General features: G+C 28.0%; 2 protein-coding genes across 2 annotated transcripts in view; both read right to left on the bottom strand.

The window, feature by feature from the left end:
- Positions 1 to 23,872, bottom strand: part of LOC107451935 (uncharacterized) — a 143,439-nt gene that overhangs the window by 108,950 nt on the left and 10,617 nt on the right. The window contains exon 2 of the mRNA XM_087153547.1: positions 4,208 to 4,235. Within this exon, the coding sequence (XP_087009673.1) occupies positions 4,208 to 4,235 (28 nt within the window). The remainder of the gene's footprint in view (positions 1 to 4,207; positions 4,236 to 23,872) is intronic.
- On the bottom strand, positions 17,753 to 20,819 carry LOC147802778 (uncharacterized). The gene has a single exon (XM_087153523.1). The coding sequence runs from the start codon at positions 20,739 to 20,741 to the stop codon at positions 17,850 to 17,852; it is 2,892 nt and encodes a 963-aa protein (XP_087009649.1). The 5' UTR covers positions 20,742 to 20,819; the 3' UTR covers positions 17,753 to 17,849.

Below are 23,872 nucleotides of genomic sequence, written 5' to 3'. Positions count from 1 at the left end.
CTGAATGTACTAATTTTTGGATATCATTACAAATAAAAGTTTGAAAAATAATGCTTAGCTTTAACGTAAGTAACTCAAACGTAATAACCTATACTCACTACGCATATTGAATATCTTAACCTTATAATCAATGCTTAAACCTACACGAAAAAAAATATTCAGGTAAAATTAAAATAGTGGCATTTCTGGTAAAATAAACACATTGTTCTGGTTAATAAAACCAAAATATAAAGTATTAAAACCATTCATTTGGTAATTCTTCCATTCATATGGTAACAGTTTATCAGAAATTATAGTTTTTATTACCATGAATTTAGTAAAAAAGACAAAACTAAAACCTAAATGTAACCGAATAAATGACTTTTATGCCATACTCTAATGTATCATGACACAATTGCCAAATATTATCTAATTTACAAAATGCCATCACAATTTATAAAAGCCTATTTTATTGTTAATTTTACCAAAATCATTAGCAAAGCTATTCGGTAAAAATTAGCGAGCTTTTCGATGTTCCCATAGAGCCAGAAAGGCTATAAATTTTGCTATATGCTGGTAGTTTTGACCATACTTTTTTTTTTCTCCGTGTATACTTTATGATTTAAACTCAAATAACTTTCCACATATTTTAGTAACTTTAACTAAAATAATTTTAGATAATAACTAATAACATAATAATTGAGAACTAATCTATTTTTCTTTAATCATTTTAATTCCAGATTAAGGTCAAGGTTTGAAAAACGGCGTTGAGTAGCAATATGCTGTTTATTTTGGAAAGGGAAAAATGGAAAAAAACGTGTAAATAGCTTTAACCATCCGGGTGTAGGTCACATTTCAAAACAGAATGTGACCTACAACATTTCACAGGTAAAATTATTCACGAAGAGACGTCTTGGTAAACTAAGATGTTCAGAAACAAAGGGAAGTTTAAAAACTATTGTCATGCGCCTATAATATGATACCTTTCTTAAAACATCGAAAGAGAAGAGTGATCGGTGGGCCTTGACATTGGTGGGGTCGTATTTCAGTATTGTTTCTTTCACCTTTTGAGGATAATAAGCAATTTCGATTGTAGAGTTGGAAAGCGATAACACGAACTAGACGTTCATGAGCAATTTGGATAAAAAGAACAAATAACAGAGACGAATTCAACCATTAGAATTGTTTTGGAGAGACATTCTATACTTATTAAACTAATAAGTTTTAGAAGTGAATATCAACATTATTTAACTGTAATAGCTGTCGAATAAAAATTTAAATAGCTGAAAGACGTTTAATACAATACAATGATTTAAATGATTGAAAGAATAGAATAACTACATTATTTTATTTAAGAAGCTATTCCATGACAATTTAACAATTAGTGTTGGGAAAGGTGTTTCGTAACAATACAATAATTTAAAGTGAGAGTAAATAAAAGCACAACTATATACTGACATAGCAATCACATAAGAATTTATTAATTAAAGTTCTTGAATTTGAAAGAAAAAAAAGCATGATCAAAGCTACTAGAATATGGTAAAATTTGTCGTGTTCCTAGTTCTAAGGGAACATTGAAAAAAATCGGTAACTTTTACCGAATCGCTGTGGCAATTATTTTGGTAAAATTAGCAATAAAACATAATTTTACAATATGTCATAAAATTTGGTAAATGAGGTAAAATGTGGTAATCATGATACCTTTGAGCATGGTATAAAAACCATTTATTCGGTTAAATTTACTTTGTATTTCAGCTTTGTATTTTTTTATTAAATATGTGGTAAAAATACGAACTATAATTTTGAAAACCAGAATTTACGGTAAACCGTTTTTAAATGAAAGCAAAAATGACTAAATGCGAGGTTTAAATGCCGAATATTTTGGTTTTACTAACCAGAATTTTTTACACTTTTTTTTTCGTCAAAAATGTTATTATCATGCAGTACGGTGATGGGTGGTAATTTTTTTCTCTATATTGAACAATTCAATATTTTGCATTATTTTATTACATAACATTACTTTATTGAAATAAATGTTCAATCATAATTTAACAATCGGAATTGTGGTTTTGTAGAGACATTTAGTATAATCCAACAATTTAGGAGTTACGAAGGAAATAGCTATATTTTTTCGTTTTACATATCATTTTATACATATAGTTTATGATTTACATGGTCAGCTTTAGTAAAATTGTTTTTGAACAGGAATTATTAAAGTTGATAAAATTTGAATATGACAAAAAATATTTATTGCTGTGTCAAATTAAATTAAAAAAAATTTAGTCACGAAATCAATATTGAAGTCATTGAATGTTTTTTTTATCATTCTGCATAGTTTAATTACTTCAATAATAAACGCGAATTTTAACTACTATTGATTAGTGATGTATTTACCTTTAGCTATTGAAACATTTATTATGAAAATGAATTTCAACCTTATTTTAGCTGAAATTAAATTTTATTTGAAACAAATCAACCATCTAAACTAAGTTTATGCAATTTTCGATACAGTAGAGAAATTATATTCGCAGGAAACATTTAAATTTTGTTTAAAATACATAGTATTAGATAGTTTATTTGTAATAGTGTAATTGAAACAGAATATGAGCACTAGCTTCTTTTATACTTTTATGCTAACTTTCATTTTTTGGCTAACATGCATTCTAAAGGTCAAACTATTTCCTTTTTGTACACAACTTTCTTATATACTACTCATTGAAAATATTATTTTCAACGTAAACAGCATAAATTATTCGTAAAAAATGATGTAAGAGTTTTGCTCTTTATGTTTTTTCTCTTAATGATTTATGTTCTGAGAAATAAAGTTCTCAAAGAGAAAGTTTTCGAATTTAAAGTTCTCTACGAAAAGATGAAATGTTAGACGACGTTTTAAAATTGAGAAAATAAAAAAAATAGAGTATATTTTAAAATATCAAATTCAAAATATTTCTTTAAGAAAAAAAAATTGAAATTTCTTTTTAATATTATGATTTTTTGCTCTCTCGGTGGTCAATGGAAGGAAAAAAATCGAGTATCAATTGTTTTTCAACATTCAGGTGAAACATTGACTGTACTAAAACAAAGTCAACATTCAGCTTCTAGCTCGTTATTTCACAACACAAATTTAATGTTAAAAGACAACACAGTTCGAACGTAAAAAACGTGGGCAATGGGAAAAAACTGAGAATCAATTGTTTTTCAACGTTCATGAGAAACACTGACTATATTAAAATAAAGTCAACATTCCATGTGTCAGCTTCTTGTTCGTTATTTAACAACGCAAATTCAAAGTTAAAAGACGACACAATCCGATCATACGAAAATGTGGGCAGTGGAAGAAAAGAAAAAGAGTATCAATTGTTTTTCAACGTTCAGGTATAACACTAACTATACTAAAATAAAGTCAACATTCAATGTGTCAATTTCTTGCTCGTTATTTAACAACACAAATTCAGTGTTAAAAGACAACACAATCCAAACGTAAATCAAATACCATCTCATTGTGCAAAATCCGTTCTTCTCATGAAATTTTCGTTTAACGAAATCCAGAAAAATGAGTGACATTGCAATCTTATCAAAATAATAAAATGAAAAAATGTGTATCTGTAATTTTTGTCTTGAAAATATTTTCATAATCCTTTCTTCATGCATGTTTTTGCTGTTCGCAATCGCAAAATTTGCCTCAAAATGAAACTTTTTGAATCGGTCTTTCGATTTACTAAACACATATATATAAATCTCATATATATGCGCAAAATTTAAATTTAATTACTTTAATTAATTAAATAAAAAAATAGTTAAAAATGAGCTAAAACTAATTGTTCTTTATTGAGTATTGAGTTTCAAAGGGAAACTTAACAAACTAGAAGTTTGAGAACCTCTGCTTTAGAAAATGAAATTCAGCCTCTTCAACTTAGTTAATTTTTTTTCTTCACTTTATGTCTAAGTGATAAATTTCACTGTATTTACCTGTAGTTATAAACTTAATGTAATAAGTTATATTTTAAGCACTATAATAAACGTGTAAAATATGATAGACATAGTGAAACTATTTTGAAACTCGAAACTGTTTTCATACAGCGAGTTGAAGTAAATTACTGTTAACATTTTAATACGTACGTAAATAAGAATTTTTAAAGAAAATAAATTAAACATTGTTTGAAACATAAATTTATCGGTATGAATTGTTAAGCAAATGTAAAACAGAATTAATAAAATATGAACTTACCATCTGGGCATTGTAGTAATGAGTTACCCTAAAATAAAAAACAAAAAAATTAATTGCATTAAATGAATACTTCATAACTTTTAGTAAATTTTTTTGTTAAAAAATGCATAGAGATTTTTTATTGTTTGTTAGATATTTCTGATTTCAGATTATTTTAGTAAAATAGTTTAAAGAGCCCGAAAATTAGCCATTTAAATTTACAACACAGAGTTACAAGTTTACACAAATTTACAACACAGAGTTAAATTTGCAACACATTTAATACACAGAGCCATTAAATTTAGCTATAGTCCTTACGTATTTACATCTCGTTAAGCGTGAAACGAAATAAATTATAGAATCATGAAAATGTTTTAGTTTTCTCGTAAAATAAAAAAGATTTGGTCCTTTAAACATTTCCAGATAAGAACCTATTTTGAAAGAAAAAGAATATATTGTTTTGGAAATATTTATATGAAAAATTTTCATATTTAGATCATTATAGTCATTGCTTATAAAAAAATTAAACTGATTTGAAATTCTTTTGCACGCAAGAATGATGGTTTCTTTTTAAATATCTCTTTACACTTTTTATATTTTATAACCATCGTTGAACAGGTACTAATGTTCAGCTCTGTAGCCTTGTAGTTTGGAACCCAATCCAGAAAACAAGGGAACTGCTGGATCAAGTATTGGGAGAAGATTCGTGGAAGACTTTTTGATGGAGCTAAGATGTATTTACGTTACATAGAAAGAAAAATCATGAAAACTTCCCACGACTGTCCTTACGTCAAGGGGACTCTAACCCATGATCCGTCTAACACTGAGGCTATTTTACCTCAGAACTGTGGTCGGTGCGATCCGGATGCGGAATTCGTATCAAACAGCCATTGCTGGGATTGGAAATTGGTTCACCTCATTGGAAGGCGATAGCTTTATCCCCTTAACCCCCACGGCTGTTCTTTAAACTTTTGAGAATTTACTAAGTACAAAAAAAAAAAGGCAACCTTAAACATTTTTTGACGCTGGTATGGGTTGACGCTAACTGTGCTGAGCTCTTAACGATTCAAAAGGCTAACCTTAAATATGCTAATTAATTAATCTTGGTGATAATTTGAGTTACGATATCAGACACGGCAAAAATAAACGGCACATTTTACTGAAAAAATAAACCTCTTTTCGATTTATTTGGACTCTAGATCCTTGGAATATACAAGATAGTCGCAGTTGGAAAATATGGTTTTAATAGTATGGTAAAGAAAGCGTTCGAAAATAATGGACCAATAATGTTAATTTCACTTTTTGCGTCTTTCGTCATCTAAGAATATATACTTTATATTTTTTTTCCTTAGCAACTATTCGGAAGATTTCCTTCGAACTTTGGAATTTATGATTTAAAAATACATTGACTCATCACTCAAATAGTTTTTGACCGTTTGTAAATAAAAAATAGTAAATAATAATAAAAAATGCTCCTTTTTTGCTTGGAGTAGACAAACTAGTTTTATAGAAACCTAAAAAAATAATGATTCTTTAACAAAACCCGCAAGAGATATTGAAAAATATGCAAAAAGTGAATTAACTTTTAGAGGCCCAAACATTTAAGCAATTTATCGAGACTTTTTGCTTATCCATTTTTTCCATATTGCGGTTACATTCGACAGTTTGGTGCCAAAAATCTAAATCCGTCGAAAGAAGGTATATTTAATCAGAGAAATTCGTTTGCGTCTTATTTCGTTATTGACAATATCGTCTGAGCAAATTTACTATTATATTTAAATTCATTCTCCTGAACCATTAAGATTGTTTTTTAATGCAGCTGAATTGTATGATTATATCTAAAGTCATTCTGGTGATCTGCTTTTATTTTGATTCCTCTCTGATTAACTGTTACAACTGTATGCAATTTATTAATGGAGCTAACGGATTAATGGAGCTAATGAATTTATAAATGGAGCTAGTTCTTAACTAAAACATGTCATTCACCAAGACTTCAATTACTTTAAAAGACTTAATTATATCTAATTTAAAGACATTTCTCTAATTACGAAGACTAATGCTTTAGATGTTTCTCGAATACTTTATATACTAAGCAATAATTTTATTAATTTAAAAACTTTAAAGTGCTTTTCAGATTTTTGAGTTTAACCATGTTCTGTTAAACGTGATTATTTGCGTAATATAAAAATTTAATTTAATGGATTTAATTGATTAAAAAAAATTAAAATACTTCACAGTGCAAAAAATTGTCTACAATTTTTCCGAATTTGATGACACTTAAACCAAAAAATTTTGTGAAGGAACACTTATTTCCAAGTTAACAGTAAATCGAGTTTCATATACAATTTAAAAAGCGTATATAAATCAAAAACTCTTATAATGGAAAAAGTTTACACCAAGTTCACTCGCTTTCACACCAAACGTTAAATACTTTCTCTTCCTAAAACGCTTTATATGTTTTAGATAATATCTTTGGAGCGCTTTAGATATCGTCTGTAGATTGTTTACATTTGAATGCAAGCTGGCGAGAGTCTCAACGTTTCTATATATTTACTAAAACAAAAGTTCGTCGATAAAATATGTATGCTTTCTTTCAACTGTGTTATTAGTATATTTGTATTTTAGTTTTCTAAGCTTCTACGAACTGTTTTAAATGATTTTGTAATATATATTTTCTATTCGTTTTGGTTCCGTTGAGCCTAATTTGAATTCGCTTTAATATTCTGCCTTTACTACGAGTATGAATTATTGATATATTTATAAACTAATTTCATTTCCCAAATTTGTGAGTATATGCATCTTAAATTAATGATTCTTACTTTATATTGTCCCTTAGAAATTACTTTTCTGAGTTTTTATTGTTGTGTATCTTATCCTGCAGTAATTATAAATATTTTTGTAACTGAATACTAAAACTAGGATCGAACCCGGGTCACCTCAATGGAAAGCAAACGCTCTATCCCCTGAGCCATCGCGGCTCCATCAAAAATGTTAATATTAAGTTAATCGATAATCAGCTAACGTAAAGATATTTCCTTCTACTAAATGGGGTATTTTTCAGATAATAACATATTGCCAATGATAAAAAAACCTTTTAGTGAGCGAATTGTTTATAATTAGTATCCTGTTGGAGTTATTGTATTTATAATTTTAGAATTAGAGCGGAAGTTAAAATGCAGTTTCATTGAACTAATTTATTTATTTATTTCCGAATAACGTGATACGATATATATTATTTAATTATAGCGAAGGTCGAATCATTAGGCGTAGATTACGTTATGGCCCAAAAACGTGAAAGAAAATGTAAACGAAAATATTCTTAACAAATACTCAAAATTATTGAATACGCATGTTTGATATGCTTGAAACATAATAACACGGCATCAAAAGATGAAATCTAACCAATTATAAAACATTCACATTCTTTCTTTCAATGTATTAAAATATTCTGTTTTATAATAGAATTCGTTAAACGCTTTCAAAACTTATTAAGAGATTTACATATTAAAATGGAGATTATTCATCTAAAACTCTTTTTGAAGTTTTTTTTTTTTTTTTGCTTCTTAAAATTAAGGTGCTATCTGGAGATCTTTTCAATAAATATAAAAAATAAATAATAGATTAAATTAATAAAAATAGATTGAAAAAGAAATATTAGAATATAAATATAAAAGCATAATAAAGTTAAAATAAGATTTTCATTTCTACACTGAAAAAAAATGGTCAAAAATAGAATATGGTAAAATTTTCCGTGTTTCTTTTTTGTCTCGATTATTTTTAGCAAAATTAAGAATAAAATATTATTTTATAATATACGATAAATTTCGTATATGTGGTGAAATTTGGTAATTTCATCACGACACTGGTAATAAAACCAAAATATACGGTATTTAAACCAGTCATTTTATAAAATTTTTCTTCCGAATGGTAACGGTTTACCGAAAAAAATATGGATTATATAAATTATAGTTCTTATTGCCATACATTTAACAAAAAATGTAAAACTGAAAAGTAAATTTAACCCCATAAATAGTTTTTATGTCATGCTTTATGATATCATGATAAAATTACCAAATTTTTATCACAAATTAAAAAAACCATATATTATTGTTAATGTTATAAAAACCATTACCAAAGCGCTTCGGTAAAAATTTTTGGTGTTCCCTTAGAACCAGAAGCACAATAATTTTTAAGATATTCCGGTGGTTTAGACCATACTTTTTTTTCTCAGTATATATATGTTAACTGTTGTTATAGTTGAAAAAATTAATCTATAATTACATAAGGTATACAGTATGTTATGCATAAAAAACGTTTGCGCTTTTTTCTTAAATAATATGATTTGGGAGCTTTTAGCTTTCTTTTTTCTCTCTCAATGTGATCGTTTCATTTTTTGAAGCATATTGTAATGTTATTTAAAACTTAATGAAGATTTGCGAGCGATGATTTCTTTAAAAAAAAAGAAATATATACTTTTTTCCCAAATTGTTGATATTTTTAAACTTAATATTAATTTAAAAATAAGTGGGCTTAGCCAAAGATTCACAATGTAAACAGCGTTTAATAGTGCACAATGTTCCACATGATATACCATTTGATTGATGCTTATAGTATCCTTTTTTTCTTTCATTACGCAATTTTTTTACAATCACCCGGAATTTTAAGGGATCATATATAATAAATAAATAAAAAAGAGTTTCTGTTTTAAAAATGACAGGGGAGGAGCTATTTTTGCGCTCTGAAGTAAAAGTTCATTTTTTAAGATCAGAAACCTCACACAATTTAATAAGGAAAATTAGTTTTTAGTTTAATAAGGAAATTTGTTAAAATTAGGACAGATTGCTAATTAAATAATTTCAAAGTCAAAAATAACGAAAGCTCTACCCAAGACTGTTTTAAGAATCAAGTTTTTTCAGTTTTTTTATTAACAATTCTCTAATTGAATCGTTGCTGAAAAATATTAAAATGTTTTCGTTATTGTTATTTTAATAAAAACTGCAATTTTTAATTAAAATATAAAGATAGATTCGAGAGTTAAAGACAACTGCAAACTAAAATGCAAAAAAAAAAAAAAAAAAAAAAAAAAAAAAAAAAACAAATCTGAGTTTTCAGTGAAGTTAATTAACCTATTAAAGTTAAAATTCTTTTTAAAATTGAAATAAAAACAGATATGGTTTTATCCAATGATGAGCCATTTTTTTTCCTAATTTCGTTCGAAAAGGGTTTTTACGTAACCTTTCGAAATAAAGCTGATGTTATCTGGTCAAAAAATGTAAGTTTTTCACTTTGAGTGCAATGAAACAAGTTTTGTTAGGATCGCACCTTGACACAATTTTGAAGTAATCTTTTATCATGAATAATAAAAAAACAAGATTCCATAGAAGGTATGTAAGGTTTGATCTTAAATAATGAGAAAGATTTTACGTAAAGAAGAATTGGCTAGAATAATTCATTTTTTTTCTGGTTTCTTTCTATTTTACTTTTTTTTTAAATTTTATTTCAAAATATATATGACGATTATATCACGATTATAACGTTTAAACAAGTAAGAACATTGTGTAAAAAGTCTTAAATTAATCTCCTAATCTCAACAAAATTTGGAAAAAAATTTTAGTAAACAAAAATGAGGACATGATTACTAGTCTATAACAAAGATATATGTTTATCATTGATTTAGTTGTGTTTTTAACTTTTTTTTGCATTAGAATAATCTATATTATTTATACAAAGGATTTTACAGTAATCTTACTGATTTCTTATTGATAAAATAAATATTTTAAGAACAACGTTTTGCAAATGCAATAAAAATACATTCATAATCTTATTCTTGTTGGACCTAAAACGAAATACGTAGAGCGCATCACTCTCGAAAGATGCAGGGGGGTGGAGATTTTTCGGTGGTAATAAAAATTTATAATAAAATTACAAAAATGATGAGCTCTATGTCTTTCAGTTCAGAATTAGGTTCTCCTTTTAATCAACCTATAAGCGAAATTTTTAATTTTTTTAATTTTATTTTGATATTTTACTCTTTGTAGTTTTTAAAAAGTTAAAGTCGATCGATGTTTTACAATTCAGGGAAACAATTCTTGCTTGTCTTGACATCAGGAAAAAATAGCTGTGCTTGAAATTCGGGCTTTCAGGCTAGTTGAAAAATGGTTAAAACTGCGATTTAGGATAAATTTACTTAATGATTAAAATTGCTCATGAAGAAAAAAAAAATCATATAAAATTACTGTTCTCTATGGCAATGAAATTTCTGTTAATAAAAAACATAATTCTGGATAATAAAAAATATATACGAAATTTCAACAATTCATTTGGTCATTTTTGCGTTTATGTGGTAACACTTTACCGGAAATTCTGGTTTTCAAAATTATAGTTCTTATTATTACACGATTAGTAAAAAATGCAAAGCTGAAAAATACATTTAACAGAATAAATGGTATTCATACCATGCTCTAAGGTATTATGATAAAATTAGCAGCTTTTACCACATTTACCAAATTTCATCACACATTATAAAGACATATTTTATTGTTAATTTTATCAAAACCATTACCAAAGTGCTACAGTAAAAATTACTAAACCTTTGGGTGTAGAACGAGAAAAGCGGTAAATTTTACTCTTTTCTGGTAGTTCTGGTCGTATTTTTTTTTCAGTCCAGCAATATGTATTTGTGTTTGAAAAATATACAATTTAAGTAAAAGGGCAGTTATATATTTCTTCTTTGTATTTATGAAAATGTGTTTATTCTTAAAAAAGTGCAATATTCTTAAAAAAAATTGCATTACATCGTATTAAATATTGAATTTGTATCCTAAATATTCAAACTTTTTTTTTTATGTACTCTGCAAGCTAACGTGCAATAACATATTACCCCACCAATGATAATGGATCATTGTGTATTTAACACAGTAAAATGACGTTTACAAGACATCGTATTAAGTTTAAGGATTATATTTTTATTGTTTAACATATAAATCATAATTTAATACTATATACTATTTGAAGTTAATAGCAATTATGTAATTCCTATTTAAATTAATTAATCAGTGTGTATTTAATATTCCAAAATAACGTTTAGCGTTTCACAAATAGAAACTGCTAATCTTATATCACTAAATATAGTTTCATATACCGAATGTATAATTTTTAAACCAAAGTTCAATTAAATAATCTACATTTAAATAAATGATAAAGAGTTAATTTAATATTACAAAATAAAGTTTCCATCATACGAAGTGTAAAGTGTCAAACTTACATCGCTAAATATAAGAATTACAATTTCATATAACAAATGCATACTATTTAAACTAAAGGGGAATTAAGTTTCTCACCATCGCATTAATGTACAGCAAAGTTTGTTAATCATTATACTATATAGTTTTTACTGAATCGCAACTACTGCAAAGTGTCAAACTAAAATTGTTAAATATTCGATTTATATATTATTTATTTTCATGTTATACCAAATGTTATACTACTATACATATTCATTTAAACACAATACATTAAATTAAATACATGGACACAAATAGTATACATTTGGTATATTTCATATACCACTTAAACCAAAGAGGAGTTAAATTTTCACCCTATTGCATTAATGTATCAACGTTTAGTTATTATAAGAGAATAAAGGTTTTACTGAATCGTACTAAGTGTAAAGTGTTAAACTGAAATAATCAAATATTTGAATTATATATCGTTACTTTAATTATTATTTTTATTTTTTATTAGTAATTATTTAATAAAATTAAGAAGCACTCCTTTTTACGGATATAATCGTAATATAATCTGATAAAGAGATTATATCTTTCCATTTTCTGTTTTCCGGGTTTTTAATAAATATTTTTTAATAAATCCAGCTTTTTAATAAACATTATTAAAATAAAGTTTTTTAAAAATATTTTATTTTAATAATTTTTCTTCCACACTTTTTATTAATCTTAATTAGTTTCCATGTTTTCTCTGTATTTTTTAACTTAGTTTAAATATGATTTTTAAAAATAAAGTGCAATTACATATGTCCCCATCATATTAATGAAATCATGTTTATTCAATTTAACGAAATATTGAATTTAATATTAGTTTTATATTAGCACAATAAAGACAAAAAGGATGAAAAGAAAACGAAGAAAATTTTATTATTATCACTTAAATTATTTTTTTAATAGCATGAGCTGATAGAGAGATTATATCTTTTCATTTTCTGTTTTCCGGCTTTTTAATAAATATTTTTTTAATTTTTTAAAAATATTTTATTTTAATAATTTTTTTTCTACGTTTCTTATTAATCTTAATTTTCCATGTTTTCTCTATATTTTTTTAACCTAGTTTAAAAATGATTTTTAAAAATAAAGTGCAATTACATATATCCCCATCATATTAATGAAATGATGTTTATTCAATTTAACGAAATATTGAATTTAATATTAGTTTTGCAGGTTAAAATATAAAAGAGGAAAAAAAATCCTTGAAATAATTGATCGTAAGATAGTAAGAATTAAATTCACATCATTTATTAGTAAAAACTCTCACGTTTGGATTTATCATATGACCCCTAATGTTCGAAAAAAAAGTTCTCTAAAGTTATTTACTTCCTCTTAGACTTACTAATTATCAAGTTTCTTTCATCTTCATACCTTAGGGGTTTTGGATGTGTGTGACATTTATTTTTTTCTGATTGGCGACCTTCTGAACTTGAAGAAAATTTCTCGCACTTTACCGTTGAATATCAAGTATCATTTAATTTTGATTACGCCATTTACAATTCTAAAAGCATTTTCAAAAAGGGTTTTCCTGAATGGGTCAAGGTAAATGTCATACGTTATGTAAAAATAATTTTTTTTATGTATTCTAATGAGTATTTCTATTTTAATTTGATTTTGAAAAATTTAACTAAAACTTTAAATAAAGTATTTTTATTTGATTTTCTTTATTTTGATGGATTTTCATAAATTATTTTTAAATTTCATTTTGGGACTCGTAATTCATGAAATTGAAATTTTTTTATACTGTTTGCATTCTAATTAATTAACTCTTCGAAGCAGATGGGACAACCTTTTTTCAGACTCAAGCAAAAATATATTTTTATATTTTTTAATTATAAAAAACAGTTTAATAGTTACCAAAAAAATCTGTTATATTATCGGAATTATTTTTGTATTAAAATATAAAATCCAAAAAGTTCAAATGTTTTTTCTCGTTCATATTCAAAAATTTATCAATAATTGATTTTGTAATAAATTTCAATGGTGAAAAACAAAATGAAACAAATTTCAATAATGAAAAACTTTTTCTTTTATATCTAAATAACTGCAAATAGGTACAAATTATTGTTTGGAAGTTAGCCGTTTATGGAAGATTTTCCTTTTAACTCAGAAAAAGACACCGGTGTTTCGTGCTGTTCTTATAACCATAAATTATTAAAATGCAAACTATAATATAGTCGCTTACTTTGGCTTAAATTATTACAAAATAATAAAAAAAGAATGGAAAATATGTTTAATAAAAATTCTGCTTTAAAGGGCTAACCTACGAAGCTAAAATTACAGTGGAGGTATCGTATATTTTCTAACAATATATTTGGTTTATAAATTGCAACTCATTTTGCAATATACAGCTTAGATTAAATTACATGGATTTCAAATTGTTGCAGTAGTAAGAGTATTGTCAAAGCTTTTTTATGGAAGTTGGTAATATTCTAACTGAAACTCAAAGAACTGAATGAACGTTACTTTGTTTGCATGTTTTAATGCATGTTTGTGTGTTTGTATGTTTATATTCATATTAATTTCTAAGTGAAATTTCAGTGAATTTGAGTAAACTAATTTTTAAGTTTTTACGTAGATAATAGGAAATAATGATTACGTTTTGCCTTTATTCTAGTCTGCAAACTTTCTGTCTGAGAAATCTATAATTCAGGAATATTAATTTTAACTGTTCGCGTCCTAGCGTCAGTACTCTTGGTGTTTTTATTTATTGCCAAGAAGAAAGCCTTTTTAAGATTATTCGTTCACTGTTGGTTATCATATGCACTCGGTATTTCTACTCTTTTCGAAAACACTCAAAAATTGCCACTTAGAACTTTCCTTGATCTCATTTATAAAATTTAAAGAATTACTGAAATAAGCAAATAATGAATAAAATAAGACTGTAATAAGAATAAATGTACTGAAATGAATGATCATTCTTTGTGAGATCTCAATTTTCCTTTTCAAAAATGACTCTTTATAACTTTCTTTTACTAATATCTTCATACTGTAACTACACTGTAAAAATTCTGACAAAATTACCGTACTATATAGCAATAATTTTTTCTGGTAAAAAAAACCCAATAATTTCGGTGCATGAAATTAAAATATATGATATTTAAACCATTCATTCACGGTAGACTGGAAATTCTGGATTTCAAAGTTATAGTTCTCATTACCTCACGTTTAGTAAAAAATACAAAAGTGAAAAGTAAATTTTACCGAATAAATGGTTTTTATGCCAGGCTGTAAGATATAATGATAAAATTAGACCAAATTTTATAACACATTATAAAACCATATTTTGTTGTTAAATTTACCAAAAACGTTACCGAAGCTCTTTGGTGAAAATTACCGAGATTTTTAGTGTTCCCGTAGAGCTAGAAGCATGGCAAATTTTAAAAATTCTATTAGTTTTGAACATGCTTTTTTCTCAGTGTACAACTAAATTTAATTTCTAAGACGAAACAATGGTATTTATACTTGCATATGTTTTATACTAAAGCATAATGTTTTGGAGGGCAATTATAAAAAAGAGAAAAATTTCTATTAGAGATTCATTGAATTTATTTTATGAATAAATTTTTTTAAAAATCTAGACAGCACTGCGGCAAGTTAGCTGTATCATAAAGAATGAGAATTATTTAATATCCCGAAAAGCCTTTGAGTACTATATCTAACACGAAATCTGCAGAATGAAGTACCGAGAAATGAAGAAATAAATTTTAGGAAAATGACCAATAAGTAAGACCAATTATTAAAATTTTAAATATTCGATTAGCCTCATTGTTTGTTCATATTCTTTCCTATTTGGTTTATCAAAAATGTTGAGCAGTTTAAGCTAAGTATTTAGTCCTTTTAAAAAATATTAAAGAAAAAATTATTTGAAATAATTTGGGGAAATTGTTTTTAAACATTGTTAATTTCGTTATTAATTTCTGGAAGGGTTGTATCCTTTCACTTAAATTTTTTACTTTCTCTTTTTAGTTTGTGTTATTTTTTATGAAAGAAATTTACGCTTAACACTGAATATAGATTTATTTGTATATAGCAAAAAAAAAATTTATTCTATTCTATTAATATTTTATCAATGTGAAAGAAAACTCCACATAAAAATGTAATGCAGACGCATTTCGACATAAAAATATGATTACGGTTTTCTGATTATTTTGTTTCATAAAACGAATGCTTTTACTACGAAATAAATACTTATTACTGTAAAATCAACAACAGCCACGAAAATTTTAGAAAATTACGCATTAACAGCTTAGTTTACACTTTTGTTAAAGAATCTTAATTTAATAGCTGCTGTGTTAAATCTAAATAAATTTTGTTTTTTTAACAAATTATGTCTACATAAAAGACATCATGACTCCGTGAAAAATATTCTCAGGCAGTCATCATTTTAAATAAAATACGAGAGTACTAGTTTTAAAAATGCTTACGAACGCATCAATCTGCTTAAATTATTACACATCAAACTGTTTAAAGTAACAGTAACGAAACGTAAAAAAAAGGCAGGTAAAAAAATAGTTTTGTTGATTACAGCCTTATCACTAATGATCCATTTTAAAGTCTGAAGTAATAAGATGCTTAGGTTAAATGCTCCTGTATATAAAAAAAGGTAACGAATTATTTCTTAATGCGGGTAGAAAAATTGACCTTGTTCTTTTAAGCGATTTATTTTTGCCTGCTATTTTTCCAGAAATAAAATGCTATTTGTGCTTAACAGAAATAAAACGAGCATAAAAAAACGAGTTACCCTTAATAATTCTTGATATAATGTTTTTGAGAAATCAAATTTTAAAAATATGACTTTTTTAACATTCGATTCATCAGAAGCAATCGACTGATTTAGTTCAAATTTTGTATCTGGTCGTATAAAATTACATTCTTTGAAATGACGAAAAATTTTTTATACCTTATAATAAAAAAAAATTTCTACCATTATCAAATGAAATAATAAAAAATAATAAATATTTACTTCAAGTCATTCCTCGCATGGAACTGTCTTTGGATAAATGAAATTTACAACTGTGGGCAAAAAAAAATTCAATTCTTTTTCAAAGTTTTGGAGGTACGGCGAAATATGCAAAAATAAAATTAACATAAAGGAGTCCAAACATTAAACCGCTCTCTTGGATACACTATTGTGACCATGTTTTCCAGATTTTGACTACCTCATAATGGATTAAAACATGGATTAATAATGGATATCAAAATGGATTAAAATATATCTTTTGAAATTAATTATTAAGTTTTTACTTTCAGTGGTAGAAGGAATTTTGTATAGCATAATTACTGAGGTTGTTTACACAAACAAGTCATTGTTATTAAGCGAATTAGGCGATTAAGTTGAGTAAACAGAAATGCATAAAGTGTGCAATTTAATTTGTCACTTAAAAGTTATAATTATTTGTCTTTAAATAAACGTTTAAAGTCAAATTTTGATGATTTCAATATTGTAGCAAACAGTGCTGATGTAAAATATCCTCAGTGGTAGATGGAACATGGGTTAGAGTCTCCCTGCCGTCTGGATGACATCAAAGATTTTCGTGGTTTCCCACTCCATGTAACGCAAATGCAGTTTAGCTCTATCAATAGAGCTCTCCACGAAGGCAAATTTCTCCCAATACTTAATCCAGGAGTTCCCTTGTCTTCTGGATTGGGTTAAAAATTAGAAGGCTACGGAGTTAAATATTAGTAGTCGTAAACCCAAAATTCAGTCGGCTGTACAACGACGGTTATAAAATAAAATAAATTATTGTAGCAACAAAATTTGGTCTTGATCTTTGGTCAAAACTTGTTCTTAAACTAATTAAACTACAAAATATTCTCGTTACTTTAATTTTATTTCAGCAAGCATTATGTTTGCTTATTGTGTTAGCTTGGTTGTATTCTTTTTTGTTTCAGGTAAGTTTGTAAGCTTTGAAAATTATGTTAGGAATATTCATTAACTTAGTTCATGAAATTCAATTGAAACCATTCATAAAAGAAACTGAATGGAAATTATTCATGAAATAGAATTGAAAACAAAGATGTTATGAATAAAAGATGATATCAATCTTAAAAGAACGATGTTTAGTTGAATTATCAAATTTTATAACGCATTTTCAATTTCCGCTATTAGTCCGATTTTTTTATTAATTTTTCACATTTTAAAATTAAAATCTTACAGTATACAGATTTTTACTCATACAGATTTTTACATCAGCTCTTTTTTTATTTTATTTTCATTTTGATGAGGAATTTTTAAATGATTTAGATCATTGGAAAACTAATAAAATTACCATAAATGATCTTCTGTGATGTTAAAAAATATACATATTAATTTATAATTTTAGAAATTAATTTTCAATTGAAAAAAAGATGGTTGGTTGGTTGGTGTCGTATCCTCTATAGAATCATATTTCATGGTGTGCTTGAATAGTTTTTGTTATTTCTATGGCATTAAAAGAATACAAATCCTCTTCTGTGGGGTAGTTTAAGAGGTGAAGGCCTGCAGCGACTGCAGGGCAGTTAAAAACATGATATGGTGTCAGTTCCACATTAAGACAGTTGCCACAGTTTTGATATTTTCTAGTCTTATCTGTAGAAATTTTCATGTTTTTATGATGTTTTGTTCTTAGTCTGATGAGAGTAGTGGCTGTCTTCCTATCGATGTCAAGATTAGTTATTTGATCGTGGGCTTTGATTTTTAAAGGGGTGAATAGTCTTGACTTTGCATAAGCATTTGCATCTGCCAACGTGGTTGGGATTGAGTTTTGATTTAGATCTCTGGCATTTTTAGCCAAGGAATCAGCTATTTCATTAAACTCTAGGTTCACATGGGCGGGAATCCACTGCAAGAAGCAATTTTTCCGGAGGCGCTGAAGTTGTCCAAGTTGTTCTATGATATTCAGGACAAGGCTTGAGGTACCTTTGCTGAGGGCCTGTAAGGCAGACCTGCAGTCGCTGAAGATGGTGATACCACTAAGCTGCTCCGAAGGTTCAAGATTGATGTACGTTTCGATAGCCGTAGAAATGGCTATCAATTCTGCTGTAAAATTAGATGCGATTTTTCCAGCACCAGTTGCGAATTCTCGTCTTTGATCATCAGGAAGGAGCAGTACCACTCCCGCACCTCCGTTGGTGAAGGTGGAGTCAGAAGATCCATCAGTAAAAGCCCTGACATGATTGAGGCCAGATAGAGAGTCGATAGTTTTCATCCCAATTTCCTTGAGTTTATTCGCATGGTCTTTTTTCGAGCAGGGCTCGATGAGTTCTAGACAGATTGTCGTATTCTCTGGAACAACTCCAATAGCGGGAGTTTCGTTTCTGATAAGACAGTCTTCGGGTTTAAGGTGAATTTTTTCTCTGATGGCCCTGTCAAACAGAAGGGGAGATGACCTTTTGAGTCTAGATTTCTTATTCCAGTTTATAATAGTACGATGTGAAATGTGCCCCTCGTCAAGACTATGGGCATTATTTGTAAATTTAACAGTTAACATTTGTCTCCTTTCTTCCAGAGGGACCAAACCGCATTCCTCTTGAATTCTTAAGTTGTTTGTTGATGAGACAGCACCAGACATTATTTTTGCAGCTTTTGCTTGTACTTTATCAAGTCTCTCTCTTGAAGTAGAGGAGGAGTGTGACCATACAGGTGTGGCATATTCCATTATCGGTCTTATAAGAGTTGTGTAAGTAGTTTTCAGCGTTTTTGGTGCAGCACCCCATTTTGTGCCACAAAGCCTCCTAAGGATGTTGAGCTTTTTTAGTGCTTTATTTGAGCACTCTAGAATGTGGTGGTGAAAACGAAGCTCTTCGTCAAGTATTATACCGAGGTACTTTGGGTTAGAAATCCTTTCTATGGGGGTGTCAAACAATGTGATATTAGGACAAAATGTGTGCCGGTGTTTTCTGTCTGTGCTGAACACGCTGAGTTTAGTCTTGTTAGGATTAATGACTAGTTTAAGGTCTCTTGACCATTTTTCCAATCCTCTTACTGATTTGTTAAGCTCAGCTTCAGATTTCTGAATGTTCTCGCTGCTGTGCCAGATGGCGATATCATCTGCGTAGCATGCTACTTTTGCTTCTTCAGAGATGTGAGGATGTAAATCATTGACGTAAATAAGGAAAAGCAAGGGGCTCAATACCGATCCCTGTGGTACACCAGCCCAGAGTCGTTTCCTTTTGGATAGTACACCGTTAAATTTAACCCTAATTACTCTGCCTCTTAAAAATTCCGCAATCCAAATCAGGGCATTTCCATTTATTCCAATTTTGTGTGCTATTTGAATGAGCCTCTGCCTCCAGACACGGTCGAACGCGGAGGTCATGTCTAGAAATATGGCAGTTGTTTTCCTTGATGGCTTTTGTTGGAAAGAATCAATAATCGACTGGCAAAGATAAAAGAGCTGGTCTGTGGTTGAGTGTTGCGCTCTATAAGCTGTCTGATAAAAGTTGATTTTTTGGTTGTTGGTGAGCCAGTGTATTAGTCTTGAATGAATCAATCGTTCAGTCAGTTTACACAGGATGCTGGTTAGAGAGATAGGACGATAGCTGGAGAGGCTATCAGCGTTTTTATTCGGTTTTAGGATGGGAATGATTATTGTTATTTTCCATTCTTTTGGAATCTTACCTGTTCGCCAGGATTTGTTGATGATGGTGAGTAGCTGCTCTTTAGCAGTACTTCCTAAATGCTTTAACATCGATGCAAAAATGAGGTCATTTCCCGGGGCCTTGTTAGATGGCGTTTTGGCCAGTGAAGCATTTAGCTCATGTAGCGTGAAGTCTCCAGAAAAGTCCCAGATTGAGTTGTCATTTTTCGCAGTTAGAAGAATTCTTTTGCTGCTAGTGAGTATTTTCTTATCTGCTGTTTCGTAGTTAAGTCTTGAAACCCTTGAGTAGTGTTCAGCTAGAGCATTAGCTGTATCAAGATCGTTGGTAAGGGGCCTATTGCCATCTGAAATAATATTTGAGTTTGTTTGAAAATTTCCATTGGTGTTGTCCAGAATTTTGATGATTTTCCAATGTTGACTCTCTTTCCTAGGGTCTAGCTTATGACAGAATTCAGCCCATTTCTCTTGTTTGCATTTATAAATTTCTTGCTCCACTTCGTGGCTTAGTCGTGTCAATTCACGTCGAAGTTCTTCTGTGTTTCTTGTCTTTAACTCTGCATTTACTTTGTCTCTCTTTGCGATCAGTAAATCAATGTTGTGATCTTTCCAGAAAGGCACCCATGAGACTTTTCTTTTTCCCCTCGGGATTGACAGACTAGCTGCCTTTCTTAGACTGGATTCAAAGGTACTCGTCATATTATTTATGTCTCCAGTGAGAGGATTTTTAGTACAGGTATCTTCTAGGATTTTCTCGAAACTAAAATCCTAGAAGATACCTGTACTATAAAGATGGTGTTTATGGGATATAATTATTGTTAATTTTATTATTTATTTTTTGTTATATCTATAGCTCTTAGCCTCTGTTTATTGCAGTGGATTCATTTAACCATAACAAATAACAATAGTAAAAAAATAATAATGAAATGAAACATTTCACAATTTTGCCATAATTTAATTTAATTTATATAAATTGTTTAAATAACTGAATCAATAAAAAAATAAAAACTAATTTTTTTAAATTCAAATTAAAGGTTTGTGTCCTCATATCTACATAACTAATTTGTTTTTTCTTCCGTTTTCTTAAAAAAACGTAAAAAAATCTTAGATACACATTTTTATTATGTTGAAGTTGCATTTTTTTTTATAAACAATAGTTCTATAACGTTTCTGTAATTAAAGCATCCTGTATGAGTAACAGAATAATGTATGAAACTTTTAAACAGATAAGTTTTATATATAGTTAAAGTGCATAGTTTTACCTTTTAAATTTATCAAGACCTCTCGAGAAAGTTTTACTGTGCTTACTATATAAGCATATAATTCTATATCACATCATGTTTCATGTATAATATAATTTTATATTAACAGATTAAATAAAAAGAAAAAGAAACAGAAAAAGTTTTTTTTAAAACCCTATTAGTTGTAGTGTTTTGTAGGTTAATCTACCTTTGTTAAACATTTACGATAATTGAATCTAATGAACAATGAGTAAAGTTCACTTTCATTTCGAAACTTTTTCCTAATGATATAATTAAGTGCTATTTCATTTCTTTCCCCTTCAAAGCAACATATTCTTTCGAAACATACGGGATAATAATTTAAGGCGTTTTTAAAATGACTTTTCAGAAGAAATCAAACAATGCTCATTACTTAATGTTAACTGTTATACCTGAATATTAAATAAGCAGCATTTAAGAAAATACAGAAAAAAACTTGGGTATAGTGGAAAAAAGATGATAGAGCATATATGAGTTTTTTTTAGACGAAAGATTTACACCATAGACATACATACGTTCACTTTTTTGTGCTAAATATAAGTGAAAATCTGGAATTTAACTATAAAATAAAATAAAAAGTATTCACAAACAAATTAAAAAATTTGTACCGAGAAAAAAGTATGGTCAAAATTACCAGAATATGATAAAATTTACCGAGTTTCTTTCTCTATGGGAACACCAAAACATTCGGTAACTCTTACCGATGCGATTTGGTAATGATTTTGGTAAAATTAGCAGTAAAATATAGTTTTATAGTATGTGATGATAGCTATTTTGTAATTTTATTGACACTTTAAAGCATGGCATAAAAACCATCAATTAGGGTAAATTTATTTTTCTGTGTTGTATTTTTCATAAAATGTATGACAATAAGAACTATGATTTTGAAAACTAGAAATTTCGATAAACCGATTTCATATGAGCGGAAAAATTATCAAATGAACGGTTTAAATGCCGTATATTTTGGTTTTATAATGTTTTTTTTTTTTAAATTTTTAATTTTTTTTTTTACCAGAAATTTTCTTAACATACTGTGTGATAATTTATCAGAATTTTTGAACTATAACGTTTGTTGCTAGCCTTGTAGATACTTCATTTAAATATTTCATCGTATTACTGGTTATACGTCTATAGTTCAACTTGAAGGAGGAATATAGTGGTTCAATTTAAAACCTTATTAAGAAGGCAGCAATTTTTTAGTTAAAGATACTGAGAATTCCTGATAGAATTACGGCAAAAAGTGCTGATAATGGTAATTGTAAAATTAATTGTTCGCTATTGGTTAGTTCCATTTTTACCGGAACATGTTACGGAGCAAAAAAAATCTGATATATCGTAATTTTTACTATAATAATTACCGTGAAATTATTGAATCACTCAGAATTAAATAAACATTACAGTAAAAATTACGGTATATTATTATTCGGTAAAAATAGATTTTATGGATAAAGTACTGACAACCAAAGTACCGGTACTTTATCCGTTATTAGAAATGTATGTAATAATATGCGGTGCTGATAAATGTTCGATTAAAAAGTGAGCGCCTTACGTATTTCGTTTTAGGTGCGATAGAAATTGAATTATTTTCTCGTTTTTTTATCCATTTAAAAAAAGAGGATTTTGAAAACTGCTCGGCGTTATTACTTTATTTCGAGTTTTGGGTTCGACAGTTTGCTTACATCGGAAAAGGATTGAAACTTCAATTGATGTTAAATTCTGCTCGTAATAGTAAGCAAATAAATTTAAATTTTTAGTCATCCGTCACAATTATTTAAATTTGAGCATTCTAGCTAGTGAGAAAGTAGTCAAAATTCCCCTTCCTCAAAAACAAATAAATGAAGAAACATGAAAATCAGTTAAATAAAAAAAACATAAAAAAACTTTCATAATCAAATATTATTTTCAGCTGATTTTGCATATCTAGGACCGAAAATGGAATTCGGAAATATTTATACATAAATGTAAAAAATTGGTACGCATATTGTAAAAAGTATTATGCACTGTAAAAAAATTCTGGAACAAATTACAGTATAATGTATCGGCACTTTAGATGCATCATTCATGAAATACTTTTACCATAAAATCCATTTTTATCGTAAAATATTATAATGTAATTTTTACAATACTATATACTATTTAGTTAGAGTGATTCAGTGATTTTACCGTAATTATTACTGCAAAAATTACGGTATATTAGACTTTTTGTTTCGTAACATGCTCCAGTAAAATGGATTTTAATTAAAAAAGTACCGGTATCCTGAAAGCCGGTATTTTTTACAGTAATTTTTCGCAGAGCACACTTTTTCGAAAAACGTTTCTTTTTCACGGTTTCTGAATTCTGGCGACCAATTTTTATGCTATTATTTTTAGAATTACGGTGCATGCAGAGAATTCAATATTTTTTCAATAAGCAAAAATATTAATCGGTCAAATATAAAACTATAGTGTATCTAAAATCTTTATTTGCCTATCATTATAGAAAACTTATAATAATAAAAGAAGCTGCATTGTGTGTCAGAAAGTATTATCCTGAAATCGTTCTGTGGAGGC

This window comes from Parasteatoda tepidariorum, chromosome 10, assembly GCF_982258835.1.
Source record: "Parasteatoda tepidariorum strain Cologne lab strain chromosome 10, Ptep-v5.0, whole genome shotgun sequence".
NCBI classification, from domain to species: Eukaryota; Metazoa; Arthropoda; class Arachnida; order Araneae; family Theridiidae; genus Parasteatoda; species Parasteatoda tepidariorum.
Note: the sequence above shows the minus strand (reverse complement) of the source record. Positions and strands in the feature narration are given on the sequence as shown.